Source organism: Phocoena phocoena, chromosome 16 (genome assembly GCF_963924675.1).
Source record: "Phocoena phocoena chromosome 16, mPhoPho1.1, whole genome shotgun sequence".
Taxonomy (NCBI): Eukaryota; Metazoa; Chordata; class Mammalia; order Artiodactyla; family Phocoenidae; genus Phocoena; species Phocoena phocoena.
In genome coordinates, this window is record NC_089234.1 from 16,895,368 (window position 1) to 16,912,036 (window position 16,669).

Genomic DNA, 16,669 nt, shown 5'->3' on the forward strand with positions numbered 1-16,669 from the left:
GAGCTGTGCAGAATTAGACAAGCTTGGGGGAAAAGGAAGCTCCATATTAGGGTGGAGAGAAGATCCCCAAAGCATTGCTCAAATGTTCTAGAGCAGTAAGCACATGGCTAGGTGATCCGCATTTTGAATTTTAGGAAGAGATCTGTACTCAGGCTGGCTGATGATGGAGGAACAGCAACCCCTTCCACCTGGCCTTTTCGGCCTCTGTAACAAGGGCAATGACTTATACTCCAGCATGGCTGAAAGGATTAAGGAAGTAACTTGAGACCTTGGAAGTTCTGAGAACACAAACTCTGGAAGCATCATGGGAAGTTTCTATTCTTCTGCTTCCCGCAACACAGGTGTGGAGTTGGCCAACCTCGTTCATTCCTTCCCCCAATATGTATGGAGCACCCTCAATGTGCCAGGCACTGAAACAGAACCCTAGTATAAAACAGAGATCACCAGAGCCACAATCCTGCTCTCCTGGGGGGTTCCCTAGAGCAATGGGTCTAAACTGGGTGTTATTTTGCCCCCCAAGGGGCATCTGGCAATGTCTGGAGACATTTCTGGTTGTCATGACTGGTGGGAAGGGGGTGCTTCTTGCATCTCGTGGGTAGAGGCCAGGGATGCTAACACCCTACAATGCATAGGACAGTCCCCCACAGCAAAGAATGATCCAGTCCCAAAGGTCCACAGAACCGAGCGGTGTTATTAGTGGCCTAACAAGGCCACCCCCATTGACACGATGGCGGATGAGAATGTTAATGACAGGGAAAGACAGGAAGCTGGAAGATCACAGACACCATCAGTATCATCTACGTGGAGACCGGAAGGTTGAGGAATGCGGCGGCAGGAGCGGAGCAGACCTTCCAGGCAGAGGGCAACTGCATCTCTGAAAGCAGAAGGGCAAAAATGCTTTTAGGGGAAAGCGAGTGTGTGCTGCAGAGGGGGGGTGGAACAAACAAGGAAGCCATTCAAAGGATCATCCCATCACTCCATGTGGGAGAAGGACCATCTTTACTACGCAAGGAGGCATAACTTGGTATTAAGAGCATGGGTTTGGAGTCAGGGCTGAATTTAAATCCGAGCTCCACCACCCTACAGGCTGTGTGGTTTTGGACAAGACACACACTCTGAGTTCCCAAACCCAGTTTTAGAAAATAAAGCAGAGAGTGGAGGGGGAGGATAATATCTACCTCAGGGGGTAGGATGAAATGAGAAAATGCCCATCAGTGGCTTAGCACACTGCCACAAAGAACAGATATTGTCATTTGTGCTTTCAAAGGTCACTCTGGTCCCAGTGTGCAAAATAAAATGGGGAAGGACAACCAGAATCACTCCTTCCCGGGAATACAAAGCAAATGAAAACAAAATATCAAGATTTTACAGAACAAAAATCACCTTGAGCAAAGCAGAGCTTCCAAGAAAAGTCCTTAAGGACAACACCGTGTAACCGTATGTAACAAGGGCAGTGACACAGACAGCTTCCGTGCCCAGTGAAATCACGTCCTTTGCAGGTGAGGCTGTCCAGATATGCGGAACCACGTATGCATCTATCCATCCGTCCGTCCGTCCGTCCTAGCCAGCGTGAGGAATGAACGCAGCGGAAACCTTAGGAAGATCTTTACTGTGGCCCCTGGTTGACGATGGGGACGAACGCGCACCCCGGCCCGGGGAGAGCCCTGAACTTGAGTCTCAGGGATGGCAAGAGTCCTCCACGCAAACTTGTAATGGAAGCACCTTGATCCAATTTTCTAAAAACCTTCTTGCTTAACAACTGCTCACCCTGGCATCGCTCCCTGCATGTTAATTCTTAGAAGGAAATAAGGATACTTTCACATCAACGATCCTTGAAATGGCAAAGATGTGGTTTCTTAAATCCCCTCCTGGCGAACTAAGTCTCATGAACCGGAATGAAATCCTTTCTGCTTGATACTCTGAGAGGGCCGACTGAGATACATCCGAGCGACGGTCTTATAGCCAGAAGAGTGATATTTGCTTTCAGAAATGAACTAACCAGGTACATAAAGTATGGCAAACGGACATTAAGAATGGGGGCGGGGGGCAGGTGGAAAGCAACCCCTCATAAGAGTTCAAGGCCCCTTTCTGGTATCCAAGTCACCACCCACCACCCATACCAACCACGGGGTCTCAAATTCCAGCTTGGGAACACATTTCTCTTGGTTAAGGGGATCCAGCTTCCCCAGAAATAAAAGCCAAATTACAGAAACAAGTGACCAGCCTTTATCTGCACATACTAAGTTGCTTTTATTAATCCAGAACGGCATGCTACAGATACTGTACAGCATGAACATTTATTCATTACAAAAATGGCTTCCAAACCATTAAAAATGAAATTGGAATAAGAGCATAAAACGGAACAGTAACATCACAACTGTTAGGAAACATTCAAAGTATTCACAAAAAATGTTATAGTTAGCATTTTAATAAACCAGAGAAAAATCGGAGACAGTTTTACAATCGCTTCATGTCAACTACAATGGCACTGAATGAACAGGTTTCAGCTTTATACAGCATTTTGTAACATCAACATGCCTAGGTTTTTTTTATTTTTAAAGTTTGCTACCTACTTGTATGTCATACGTGTACATAAAAGCGGCAGCTGGTTTTTCCTTTAAGAGTAATCTAATATACAGAATTTTTGGCCCTTAAGGGTTTATACCTCTTCATTTAAAATGCTTTCTGGACAATCTGCTACCAAACACATCTTGTTATAGGTGACATTAAAACTACATACAAATCTACCTATGTAACATCACAGCAAAACATGATGAACAAAAATTACAGCATCAAAAAGAGAGAGAAAGCTAAAGTCACTGAGAATTTTGGCACATAAAGTTTTGCACACGGTCAGTCCATGTCCTCAGGGTGCAGGGCGCTCGCCTGCGAGTTCACAGGGGAAACGGGACAATTTCCACTGTTGCTCGTAAAGCGTCGCTAAAATTCCCTCACTAATTTTCAAGTCTTGTTTTACATAATGGCTTTTAAAGCAACTTTTGTTAATGCTACTGATCCTTTAATGCAACTATTAATGTCCATTTGGCGGCATCTGGGTTTCATACGGCAAAAAAAAAAAAAAAAAAAGTCCAAAAGGGAAACAAAAAATATATATATACACATTTTATATATAAACTTAAAAACCTTGTACAAATGAGTTGTTATATATAAGATGCTTATGCTAAGGGGAAAAAAACTTTATACAGTTTCAAGAAAAAGGAAAACATATTTTAAAAGGGACAACGTACAGGTTTGACAAGCAACCTCTAAAGCAATAAATACTACTGGTCCAACAGCGTTGTGATTCCATTAATTGTTGAATAGCATCCCCCTCCCCCCAAAAGAACAACACCATGGAACAAGGTATATTAACACATTTTAACCCTTTGTTTCTGTACATTTAAACAATAACAAGTAACATCACAATAAAAGTTGTTTCACACAGGAGAAAAAAAAAAAAGTAAATGGCACTGCATTCATTGTGCCCTTATGGTTTAAAAACCAGATGTAAAATGATTGGTTCGCAAGCTCGTATTTAATACAAATAATACAGAACCAACTCCTTTTGGAGGGCTGCTTCAAAATTGCTTTTTTTTCCTTTTTGTTTTTTAATCAGTCTTTTAAAACTAAGCTATCCGAACTACATAACAGTTATGTATATATATATATTTTTTAAACGCTACAAAGACTTTAAACAGCTGTTGATAAAAATTTTGGTAGAGTCATGAGGTTCTTCTCTCATCTACATATTTAAAAGGAGAAATTGAAATAAGAATGGGTCAAATATTGACCAATGAACTCGATAAACATTAACTAATGTAGCCACGTGGCACAAACGGAAAAGAGGACAACACAAAAACCTGGCAGAAGGGGGCGCGGGAAATAAAGAAAAGCAGAACGCAACACTCCACAAAAGAGCAACCGGAGCTGAGGAAGGTAAAGCTATTCTAAAGACTTGGTGACGAGGGAGAGCGGCTGCGGCTGCGTCCCGGCCAGAGAGCCGTGGGAATGTAAGGAAGATGTCGACGGCTGCGCCAGAGATGAGGGAGGGATGGCGGGAGGCAGGTCCAGGGCCCCGTTGGCACAGAGGGCGGGGGCCTTGCCGTGGGCGGCCTCGGCAAGCAGAAGGGCGGGCGGCGGAGGCATCATGGGCAGGTGGGCCAGGGGATCGGGCTTCAGGGACAGCGAGAGAGGCTGGGTCTGCTCAGTCTGTGACTTGGCGTCTTGGGGAGGGGAGCCTAGCAGGTTGGGGGAGGAAGGAGGCGAGTCTAGTAAGCTTCCATCTGAAGAGGGTGGACTGAGGCAGCTGCCTTCACCTTGTATGTAGCGAACGCACTTTTTTTTTCTCCTAGAAACAGGGGAAGAGAGTTATCTGTGAATAAAGGGCAAAGATGCCACGGGAGAGAGTTCTCTAACGCTCAGAGCCGAGGTGACGTCACCTAGCGGATGCCCTGCGGAGGCAGGCCCAGCGGCCAGGGGACGATTACAGTCACGCTGGGGTGCCGCGCTCACTGAGCTAAGCCTGCTCCAGCAAACCAAGCATGTCAGACCACAGAACTCCCTACCTACCTGCTTCCCCTGCCCCCACTAAATACCCAGCGCCCCACCCGTGCCCAAATATAAGCCAGCAAGCGAAAGGGTACCACCTGTAGACGGCGGCACTGATTTGCCAGAAGGTGGCTACGTGCAAACTGAGATGAACTCAAAAGTTTGTTATTTCTCTTTTGGCTTAGACACGCCCTCACTCCCCATCATAACCACCCTCCTCCATTTCCACCACTACCATCCCTACCCCGCCAATTGGGTGTGTGTGAGTGTGTGTGTGTGTGTGTGTGTGTGAGAGAGAGAGAGAGAAAGAGAAAGACAGAGCTCCCACCCCAGGCGCCTCGTATCAATCTGAAACTCTTAAAATGCTGACCGTTGAGCCCACAGAGCTGAAGGCAGTGCTAGCAAGAGGCTTAAAGGTTTTAACCCGTCACCATCACCACCATCACCACCATTACCACCATCACCACCACCACCACCACCACCACCACCACCACCACCACCAACACCAGAGGCTGCTGGCGCCCAGAGAGTTCTCGGGCTTGTCTGTTAAGAACCACACCAAATCAAGAGAGGTCAGAATCGGGGTGGGGGTGGGGGGGGAGGGGTGGGGGGAACGAAAAGAAAACCAAATAAACTCAAAAAGAGAACCAAAACAAAAAATAAAAAACCAAAACAAAAAAACCACCAAAAAACAGGTAGAAGAGGATAAACAAAGGTGGGGGAGGGGGAAGAATAAGAAAAACAGAAAATGATCCAAAGGAACGAGAATAACTGGTTGTATGGCCTACAGGTTGTGGATTAAATTATGATTCAAACTTGATTTTTTTTTTTTTTTTAAGATTTGGGGTCTTCCCCTCCCCCACCCCATAGTGAGAAGGCTAGGAGGAGAGACAGTGAGGATGGGATGGAGGGGCATCCTGCCCTGGTCCACATGCCGGGGCCAGTGAATGGAGGGTACAGCCTGTCACAAGGAAGTGATGACAAAGAAGAAGTGCCAGGGAATCACAGCATGGACCTTGTTGAATGGGGGTCGTCAGGATTAGGGTTTAAACCAGAAAGACTAATTTTGCCCTGCACCAAAACGAGAATCTCCCCTCTCCATTTCCTGTTTATGTAAGAAATAGGAATGAGAATTTCAGAGCCTCTCTTGCTTATCATCTAAAGTTGGGGACATGAATTCAAGACATTAAGCGTGTGACCTCAAAGCTTCTCCTGTTATTCATCCCAGTCTGATGGGATAATATTTGGTAGGAAGAGTGATCCTGGCGATCAACCCCACACGTGCTATAAAAGTAATGCAGATACAGGGAATGTGCTGATCTAAGGAGAAATAGTCAGAACTACAGCTGATAACGCTCTGTCTGTAAGCGCCGGCTGGCTTCCGGTCATGGGAAAGCAACTAAGATGCTGCCTGGTTGAAGGCAACCACTGTCAGATGTCACTGGCCTTTGAAAGGAAATGGGTGTAACGAGTTCCTCCTTGGTTCTGTGCCCCAGAGCTGTCTGATGATGCCCCTCGGTGCGTGAGGTGTGGACTCCGCAAGATGGCAGGAGGGAGGGGGAGGGGGGGGTGAAAAGTCACATGCTCAGCCCTTCCTGACTCCCAGAGGCCAAGACCCACTGGACTGGTGGCCTCAGGGTCTGTCCATCCCTGCTCTGGGTCCGAAGGAACTCTAGGAAAGCAAGGGCAGCGCCCTCCTTCACCTTCAATTTGACAAGGTTCCTTTTCCTCCTCTGGGATAGACTGAAATAGACTGTGGGTTCTGCTCCCGTCCCAGAAACTCAAGACAAATAATTAAGCCTCTCAGAGTTTTAAACCACCTTAGCCTGCAGATCAAAACATGCTCAAAAAACTATGTCCATGCATTTTAAAAATGGGAGAAGAAAGGGGGTGGGGTGGGGGGCATAAGCAAAACTGAGAAAGCAACAGGGACAAATGGGAGAGAAGACAGGGACAAATGAGAGAAAGAGGGGAAAAAATAACAGGAAACAAGGGAATGACATCCAGCAGCGTTCCATGCTATATTAGGGCAGAGTGAAAAAGATGGGAAAAGCAACTTGGTGGGCTCAAAACAGAATCTTGTTAAAATGTCCTCAAATGTCAAATAAAATTAGAAACCCTGCGCAGGGAGTGAGGAGCCCTGATTGGCTAGGAGCGTTTCTGGTGCGCCCCTCCCCCCTCCTGCCCTCCTCATGATAGGAAGTTTCCGTGGTTGTGGGGATGAGTGGGGGCATCTGAACACGGTACACGAAGACTATGTTGACAGGGCGACCGCTCCTTCTAAGAGGTGGCGGAGCAGACGGCAGTGGAACACGTCCATTTCGGACAGGCCAGAAAATGCCTCGTTTTGCAACTTTTTTTTTTTTAAGCACTTACTGATTTAGCATCAAGCTAGATCCTGGCAAAGTCAAGAAGAAACATTGAGGGAAAAAGGGACAAACCCCATTCTCTTACCCTCCCCCACCTACGCTCCATCTCCCAGCAAGGGGTGGCCCCTTAAAAATCCATTTTTAGCTTCTTATGGATTCACTCTGAAAGGAAAGTAAGAGCTCTTCCTGACCCTATTTTGGAATTAGGCACTTAAAGGAGCAGAAACGCATCTGCTAAAGCTTTTAGAGTACGAATCGATATCCCCAACAGAGGAAGAAGGGCCACCACGGAAGGTCTAAGGGTGCTGAGGCGGGAAAGAGGAAGGACCTCTGAGCACCTGCGCTGCCACACTGACAGCTGCCCGCCCCCCCCCCCCGCCCCCAAGCTGCACTGTAGAGAACCATGTTGATGAAGCAGCTCCGAAGGCTTGGGGTGATTTGTTTTTGTTCTGTAAAAATGTCATGAAAATTCTCGTTTCTGAGGAAGGTTCCACACTCCGCTTTAAGCAAGGTGCAGCTGGGTGTGAGAAAGGACTGTCTGTCTGGTCAATGTTGGTCATGATTAACTTTCATCCCCCAAAGTGCCAAGTCTAACTTGCAGTTACCTGCTTCCAAAGCAGAAAAAGGGACTCATAAGCCACCACTCACCTCCCACCAATAAAATACACAAACCAGGCAAAAAAGCACATTGCGAGGGGCGTACGATGGTGTCGGCCATGTGTTTCTACAGAGCGTGGGAAATCCTCCCTTAGGAGTGGGCATTGCGATCAGCTAACCCTTCACCACGGCAGGCGTCTCAGAGCAGGATTCCGTAGCTAATTAACTTCCCACTCAACGCAAAGAAAAATCTGACACAAATTCACCGCCTAGATAGGGTCGGCAGAGTTCCCATCTTCCAGGCCAGCCCTAATGAAATGCCTAACACCCTCCACCAACTGCATCGTGAAACTCTTTTCTGTTGCACAGACAAGACCCCGGGACTGTGTGGCAAGGCCACCTGTCACCTCCGTGGGCACTGTCAACTCATAGAATGGGTGGGGCGGGGGGGTCCCTCTCCTGCTGGACGTGCACCCAAGGCCCCCCGGTCCTCCATCAATGGGCATGAGGGTCGCCTGTGGAGGGCAGCCTCTGTCAAGACAGACTCTCGGGCCCTCTCTCCCCTCAACGCTTGCTCAACGCGAGGCACTTCGCCCATGTCTCGTTAGGCGTCAGGGGAGGGGGAAGAGACACAGGAGACTGGTGGGCATGCACGTAATGGAATGGACATCTGAGCTAACGTCTAAACACGGAACACATGGCAGGGCGTGGAGGAGAGGGACACGTGACAAGGGAGGCACTACAGACAGGGGAGCGTGTTTGGGTGTTGAGATACCTACCATCATAATATTCCAAATTCAAAGACTGCTTGTATCAGAACAAAGAAACAACAAATTTAACCAAAGGTGGTCATTAAAGGAAAGGAAATGAGACAGGAACTAGTTGGTATCCCTCCACCAAGAAGGAAGTACCTACACCTTCACCTTCCCTGAAATTACAGGTTGGATGGAACCTGCAGGTGGAACACAGGCGTTTAATTTGGACTCTCCTGATTCACTTTGGAACCAGTGCTCTCTCTGTCTCTCTAAATATATGTATAGATATATATTTTTCATTCTGCAGGCTACCAGCACTGCAGTACGTGACTGCACGACTCACTGCTTGCAGCCCTGTAGCTGGTGCATGCCGTTCAATGCCACGCTTCTTTCCAGCACTGTAAAACAATGTCAGCTAACCAAGCTCCTCTGTCCAGAGACGTGGTTTTGAAACAGAAAACAAACAAAAAAACAAAACGAAACCAAAAAAAGCCTGCCCCAGAGCCCTTCTCCAAGTGTCTGGACTCCAAGTGCATGGGAATGCTACTGCTGCCAATTTGAGCTCATTGAAACCTCGGGACATGGTGGCACTCTCTCTGTCCTGCAGACGTGCCACGGAAGCATTGACAGGGCCGGGCCAGTTCCAGAATGCTGGCTTTCAAAGCAAAAGGATAAGTGCCCGTCCTGGTCTGTGAGGGCTGTGGTCTAGGTCCTACCACCAGGGATATGTTACTTGTAAGAGCAGGGGAAAGAGAGAAAGAGAAAAGTAGGGAGAGGACACGGCATAAAATTAGCAAGGAAATTTTGAAGAATGAGGATCATTAGTCATTGATGCCAGCAGGGAAGGAGATAGGAATGAGGTCAAAATATATTGACACACTAAGGTACCAGAAGGACAGAATGCTTTGATTTTTCCCAAAGGCCTCGCAGTAGGGAATATACCTGCACGGTTTGCACCATAAAGTCTGTCGGTCAAGCCCGAACAGTGCCCGACACTTCTTTGGAGTATTTGCATCTGTTAGCATAAGGTAAACACAAAAAATACAACACAATGGTGGGTCGTGCTCAGTTGGATGTGAAATCTCAGCTACAGCTGACTTGTCTTCGCTATCACCTCGGTTCTATTTGACTGTCTTCCCTCACCAAGGACATGAAAGGAAAGGACTTCTATGCATCAAAAGAAAAAAAATAAAATAAAACGATAAAACACAAAGAAAAAAACAACAACCAGAAACCAAAAAACAACAAGGAAAAAATAAAAACAGAGAGAGAAGAGGAGGGGAAAAGGTGACGTTATTTGCTTCTACCTAGGCCAGGCTTACGATGGATGTCACTGAGCCCCCATCCTGGGCTGTCGGGAGGAAGGGGCTGGCAGGCAACATTCCCTGGGAGGGGGCGCGCTGGGGTTTGCTGTCGCTGACCCGAGGAGGCACGAGTGATGCTGTTTTACAGTGGCATTTTGGCTAGCAGCAGCGAGGAGGACAAGCACGTCCCTCACAGAGCAGTGTCCCGCGCCCTCCTGTCTCCTAAGATCCACACACAGAGCTACAAAGCAACAGGCCAGAGAAGGGGGGAAAGGACCAAATAGACCAGCTGCAAACCAGCACAGCGAATCTGGGAAATCTATACACACCTGCAAGGGCCGCACCAGTTATTCTGTTGATCAAGGCCAAAGCGCGCTCGGCATTTCTTAGGAGCGCTCAGGTCTGAATGAGTTCAAGAGAGAAGCGAGCAGAAGAGGAGGAAGAGGAGGACGTGGGAGAGAGGGAGAGGGAGAGGGAGAGAAGGGAGAGGAGAGAGAGAGAGAGAGAGAGGGAGGGAGGGAGGGAGAGAGGGAAGGAGAGAGGAGGGGGGAAGAGAAAGATACAAATAAGAAAAAAATAAAAATAAAAAAGGGAATAAATCAATGACCTGGTTACTAATTACATAATATTGACTTTCGTTTTTAACTTTCTTTAATTAAAAAAAAAAGGTAAAAAAAATCACATTCTTATTCAACTTGTGAAATTAGCTGTTGCAAATAAAGCTGCAGTATCCCTTCTTTAAGGACTGTCTCTCCGATTTGGTTTGAACTGATAAAGGGAAGTTAGATACTGAAGAACTAAGTTTTAAATGTTTTTCCTCTTTTGGTTCTGCTTTTTGTTTTTTTCTCTCTCTCTCTCTCTCTCTCAATTTGTTTTGCTTAAAGAAGAAAATAAAGCAAAGGAGGGAATTAAGTTTGTCACATGCTTTTTTCTTCTCAGAGTACAACAGTTTAAAAAAGAAAAAAAAAACTACAAATAAAAACAGAACAAAACGAAACAAAACAGAAAGAAATAAAGAAAGAAAGGGGTTGTGGTACTGGGATATTGCAGCTTTTGGAATGTTCATATTTTCTTTTTGTAAATCTATTTTCATTAATATTAAGAGAGGAACAGATAAAGGTCAACAGGCTGTGTGAATGAGCTGTTAAGAGTTAGTTGGAAGCTCACAGCAGCATTTAAGCAGGTACAGTCAGTGAAATGCTAGTGGATTTGCAAGTTATGAGCAGAAAAGCAAAAGGAAGGAAAAAAAACTAAAATAAAAAAAAGCAAAGGAAAAAAAATCATACTGCGGATGCATGCTTGCGTGAGAAAACTTAGTGGGAGCGATGAAAAAAATGCCATTAGATTAAGGAGGTTTATTACTGAATTCCTTCCATTTTGTTGTTGTTGTTGGTTTCTGTTTTTTTTTTTTTTTTTTTTTTACCAGTCTCTTTTAAAGAAATACTGCATATTCAATTTGCACAGTTAGTTCAACTCTAAATCACTGTCATCATGGCTTAAACAACTGTTACGGGAAAAATAAATAAACAAAGCAGAAGTTAAATTAAATTCAAAAAAACAACAAAAGCAACTGAAAAAAAAATCTACCGAAACATACGAAACCGTGTAGATGGTCATTTTAAAGAATGTTCAAAGGTCATACGTGTTTCATGTTAATAAAACTATAATGGCAAGAAAAATTAAAAAAACAGTTTATCAACTATTTTAATGACTCAAAATGACATTAGCACCTGTAATCGGAGGAAGTGAAAGGCAAGGATTTAGGAAACATTCGCTGTGTTCTGAAAAAAAAGAACAAATTATACAAAGCCTTCAAAATGTTTTTGTCGTTGTTTGTAAAAGCCTGGCCTTCTCGAAGGGACCTCTGAGATTGCCTATGCAGTATTTCTAATTTCTTCTAGAGAATGACAAACCTCCTTAATTTAAATTGGGTGCAATTGACCACTGTAAAGGCATGCATCAGAACATTCAGGAACGGCCCAGTTAATATCAAACACTCGCACACACCCCTTCTGCTCCCCTAGCCCCCTCCTTCTCCCTACTCAGACACATACAAAATAAGCAGACTGTATAAATCCCCGCCTAGGCATGCCTACCGCTCTCCACTTACAGGCTCTGCAGTTATTTTAAAACACATTCCACTAGACTTAACAATGTGCTTTTCATGCAACAATGAATGTTACTAGCTTTAAAAGGGCAGTCATGAAGCAATTAATTAAAATGCATAAACAAAAAGGCTGGCTAAGATGGGTCCCCCCCCACCCCAGCAACAATGTCCTGGCCTTGAATTTCTCCTGCCTCCCCCAGATAGAAGCCTGACATAAAAGAGTGGTCCTCAGAGTACCGCTCCCTTTCTCCATCCTGCTTATTCAAACTTACCATTGGTCTCCCCGGGCTGCTTGTCCCTTTTCCTCTTCTTCTTCTTCCCCTAGATGATGAACAGATGAAACACAGGGAATTATTTCAGGAAGCAGATGGGAGGAGGGCGCCTGGGCTCACCTGGAAAGGAGGCAGGAGGAGAGGCACTGGCTGCCATCTCCATCCGCACGGGCTCCTGAGTGTTTTCCCACCCCCCACCCACCTTTAATCCAAGCGCCCTTCAACTGTGCTCCAGCTGAAGGAACGCGCGCCCAGCAGAAGAGAAGGGATCAGCAGGACAAAGAGGAAAGACCTCTTTCACGATACGTCTATGTCCATCCTCAAGCCTGACCCCGAGCATCCATAAAAGGGGAGAGGAGAACTGGACGGCGAAGATTCAGGGAGGTGTGGAGAAACAGGGTTGGAAGTGGCCCAAGAGCCTGGGGGAAAATGAACGATATTGAGATGGCTGTGAGAGCCTCCTTGCCCCACGCAAATCTCTTATTAAGGCCAAATGGTCCTCATTCGGAATCAAAACATAAAAGCCTCAGTACAGGATTTTCTTGGCACTGTAGCGTGGGCCTTGGTTTTAACGACTGAAGGGGAGAAAAAAGGTGAAACAGAGCCAGAAACCATCTGAGCTGCTTTTCAAACCGCCAAGTGGACATCCAAAAAGGGGAACATCCGGCTCTCGTCATTTTCCACTTTCGTAACGACTATAATACTCTTAGTAATAACAGCTACCATTTACTGATCACATACTATGTGCCAGACATGATTCTAAGTGTGCTATTCCTAGTGACTCATTTATCCTCACACAATCCTATACACCAGGTGTGAGCATCATTCCAATTTTACAGACAAGGACACTGGAGCACAGAGGAGGGCATGCACTCTGCTGAGACGACAGAGCTGCCGATGATGGGGCCACATGATGGGAACCCGGGCGATCTTGGCTCCATAGCCCTTATCCGCCAGGCTACACTGCCTGCCTATTTACTGCCTTGCCCTCCGAGGAAGGCGCTCAATGGATTACGGGTGATACACTGCATGCAGTGATTCATTCTCCAATCTGACCCTCCCTGATACCTTGACGGTCTGTTCCCGTCTGTGGAGTTGGAATGGGAGTAGGGAAGAACTCTGTAGAGGTAACCGCCCCCTTCCAGATCTGAAGCTAGTTCTCCCTCACCCCGTTAGCTCCAGTCCCATCCATAGGAATTAGCTGCCTGGTATATATGAAGCGTCACAAACAAAAGGAACTGGTGGTCTGACATGTCTATTCGTTTCAGAATACCTAAATATTAAGCTTTGCCTAAAAGTTCTCAGGGTATGTTGACGTCAACTCAAGAAGAGACAAGAACAGCCACTGGCAGAAAACTCGAGAACCCATAAGGCCCTGTAAGGAGAACCCCAAGGCGGAGATGCCACTGAGCTTCAGATCCAGCTGAGGGCTGAGAACCAACGGTTCTAGAGAAAGCCTCTCAGATCTGGGGGCCTGCGCCTCTTGGGAGATCTCTACGGGCCTTCAGTTCAGTGTTTCCATCGGAAACATTTCATGTTCCTTGGCATCCAGGTAAAAAAAAGGAGTTCGTGTGCTTTCTCATGAACCCCAGCGGCCCATCTTCATGTCTGTGTCTCTCCTGTGTCAGGAGCAAAGTACCACCTGGCCATCTTGGAACAGGCAGGAGGGTCTAGTTTCAGTTTATTTAGGAACCTGAAAGAAAATCTCAAGTGGGGCACAGAAACAGTTCAACTCCAGGTGGTGTCAGCATCCATGTAGCCAAGGGCTTCCCGGTCATCTGTAATACAGGCCTCACCCATTTCCAATCTCCTGCAATATGTTCTGAAAGGCAGGTGAACATATCCGCTACCCCTGGGAAGCTGTCTGTTTAGGACACATAACTAAGATGTTCATGGCTGAGGAAATGATCATTTAGACCAAAGGCTTCTAGAGGACAGGGACTGTGTTTTTTTTTTTTTTTTTGTGGTACGCGGGCCAGCGGCCATGGCTCATGGGCCCAGCCGCTCCGCAGCACGTGGGATCCTCCCGGACCGGGGCACGAACCAGTGTCTCCTGCATTGGCAGGCGGACTCTCAACCACTGCACCACCAGGGAAGCCCCAGGGACTGTGTTTTAATCGGAAGAGGACATGAAGAAATAAACACTAAGCAGTGAAGGGGGAGATGCATTTCAAGGGAAGCGGCTATCCCATTATCTCGGGGCTCAAGATATGCAAATGGCCTGGGATTTATCTCGTTAACCTAAAGGAGAAGAGCTAGAAAGGCAATAACTTCTGTTACAAGGCCACGGGTTAGATATCACCATGGGACCAAAATGTTTCTTCTTGTGTTCCAGAACGTACCAAGTCCAACAACCCAAATGTGACTGTTTTACTCAACTCTATTTTGCTACAATAGTGTATAAAGGCTTCTGTCACCACTGGGCTGGAAAAGCAGGAACGTGAAAGAGGGATAAGGTGATTAGCTGAGAAAAGTTTTTCTACAAGAACCTTGTGAACTTTACAGTACCCAAAGTAATTTACAGAAGCTTCTATTTCAAGTCAGTTTAAAAAGAATACTAACAAGTTCCCAGCACAATCAAATCTATAAACAGTTTAACTCTAATTCTTGTTCCACAGACCATTTCCTGGGGGAGGGGAGGAGGGAGGGAAGGAGGGGGAAGAAAGGAAGGAGAGGGAGGGAGGGAGGAAAGGAGGGCTGTGTGTGTTCAAACTCATGTGTAATGAACCACTGATAAAGGAATCTGACAGAACCCCTTACAAGAGGTAAAGCTCCTAGAGCCCCAAATCCAGATCTACCTCTAAACTTTCTCTCAAGTCTTTTCAGGGGTTCCCCTATTATACCAAACCTTATCCAAATGTAAAATTGAGCTAAAGTCATTTCAAGCGTCTCGTGAATCTTCTGAAACCTAGAAAGCACTACACAAAAAACCTTGGGCAATACCTTGCCTGACTCCAGGGAAGTCCAAGGCAGCATTCTGTCGAAGCTCTAACAAAGTCAGCTTTGTACCTTTGTGGAGGTTTCACCCAGCACAACTCCAGGGGGCGCCACACACATCGACCGTAGTGTAAATGGCACACTCTAAAGTTGTACAGTGCACGCCCTGCACAGCTGTACGTGAAGGCCCTACTATGACCCAAAATGTCTACTGGGGATAGGATACCTATAGTGTAGCTGAATTCCTCTCTGTGGTGCCATTCTAGATTACTCAAAGAATTGGGTCTGTAGCAGGGAGAAGCTGGAGATGAACTCTAAGAACTTCTGACCCGAAACCAGGAGAGCAAAGCTGTCCTGAAACGAGATGGCTGTACACGCGGAGGCTGCGGAGCCTGCCTGCTGTTGGCTATCTCCACCTCGAGGTCAGGTGAGGGCAAGCAGCAAGCCTGTGGGAGAGCATTAACTTTCTTATCCTCTTCCTTTCAGCTCCAGAAGAAAGGCTTCCCCACTGCACACATGCTGAGGACAAATGGAAAGGTCCCAAGCAGTTAAGACCCTGTGTCTGACCATGTGTGAGTGACAAGGTGCCACTGAGAGGTCCCAGCACTGATTCCTGTTTCTGCTCCCAGGAGGAATACAGTCTAGTGCTACCAGCTAAAGGCATGGGACCTACGGGGATATGGCTGGCAGCAGTGAGGGAGACACGGGCGTCTCGGTCCTCCCCCATCCACGTGGCAAAGAGCAGAGAAGCGAGCGTGTGTTTATAGGGATGAGACTAAAAAGTGATGAAAACTGCTACTCAGAGCAAGCAGAAGACAGCCCTCACTCAGGACCCACATATCCACGCAGATGTCTGTGACTTCCTGATGGCTGCTAAGTTCTGAGAGAGTTCTGATTGAACTCTGAATCTCCACACCCTGTGTACACAGTAAGTTCACAATCAGCGGTAGATGAGTGGATCTCAAGCCACATACACAGAGAGTTTCCTCACCACGGATGACGGCCAGGGTAGAGCTAGGTCAGGGAGCACTGCTGGGTAGAAGAATCACCCACGGCTCTGTGCCACTGACAAGAACGAACTGGGAGGAGAAGGCTGCTACCGGCATTAAGACAGGTTTTGTTTTTCCCCGAAGAAAGAGCGGATGGTAAAAATCACTTCATGAAACCAAATGCCACGTAATAAAGTATGAGGCAAAATAAGAGACATTTCATCCATTTAGCGAGGAGAGCTGGCCCAGAACTTGAGCTCCTGGGCAAAATACAAAATAAGAAAGAACGGACGAGAGCCAGTTTACGGGAAGAGAAGAACCCTGAGTGTCGCTATCACTGTGATTAGTAAAGACAACAACCCTACAGTGTTTTCTAAAACCCGCGGGAGGAAATTAGGCAAATGCTGCAGCCAACAAAGAGAGCCCAGGAACACACACACTTTCTCCCTACCCTGTTGGGCCCTGAGCCACTTCATCCATCCTGCCAAAGGATGACTTCTACTGGCTACTTTCAGGGATATTTCCATCATGCCCCTCTCAGGATGAACTAGGCTTCCAACTTCTACTGTACCACAGCCTAAGGCAACCGTTTCATTTTTCCCTCTTAAGGGTGAAGGCCCTGCTAACACAGCTGTGAGGAAGTAAACGCTCTCCCTCGACCCCTACCCCCTGGTCTTCTCTGCAAGGCCACCCTCACTGCCGAGAAGCACACAAGCCTCACTGGGTGTATACCTGGAGCCACGTCTCTTCAAAGACATCGGTAAGAAGGTGTGAACAGCCCTAAACTGACC

General features: G+C 46.7%; 1 protein-coding gene across 15 annotated transcripts in view; it reads right to left on the reverse strand.

The window, feature by feature from the left end:
* Window positions 1–3,942: 3,942 nt before the first annotated feature.
* TCF7L2 (transcription factor 7 like 2) overlaps window positions 3,943–16,669 on the reverse strand; it is a 195,930-nt gene continuing 183,203 nt past the window's right edge. For 3 of the 15 annotated variants that reach the window (XM_065893835.1, XM_065893840.1, XM_065893839.1), the window contains 3 exons: window positions 11,953–12,001; window positions 11,304–11,354; window positions 4,269–4,348 (listed from right to left, as the gene is read on the reverse strand). In XM_065893835.1, the coding sequence (XP_065749907.1) occupies window positions 4,269–4,348; window positions 11,304–11,354; window positions 11,953–12,001 (180 nt within the window). Of the gene's footprint in view, window positions 4,349–9,211; window positions 9,285–9,902; window positions 9,976–11,303; window positions 11,355–11,952; window positions 12,002–16,669 lie in introns of those variants that run through there. The other 12 variants (XM_065893837.1, XM_065893842.1, XM_065893841.1 and 9 more) reach the window with 6 other exon arrangements.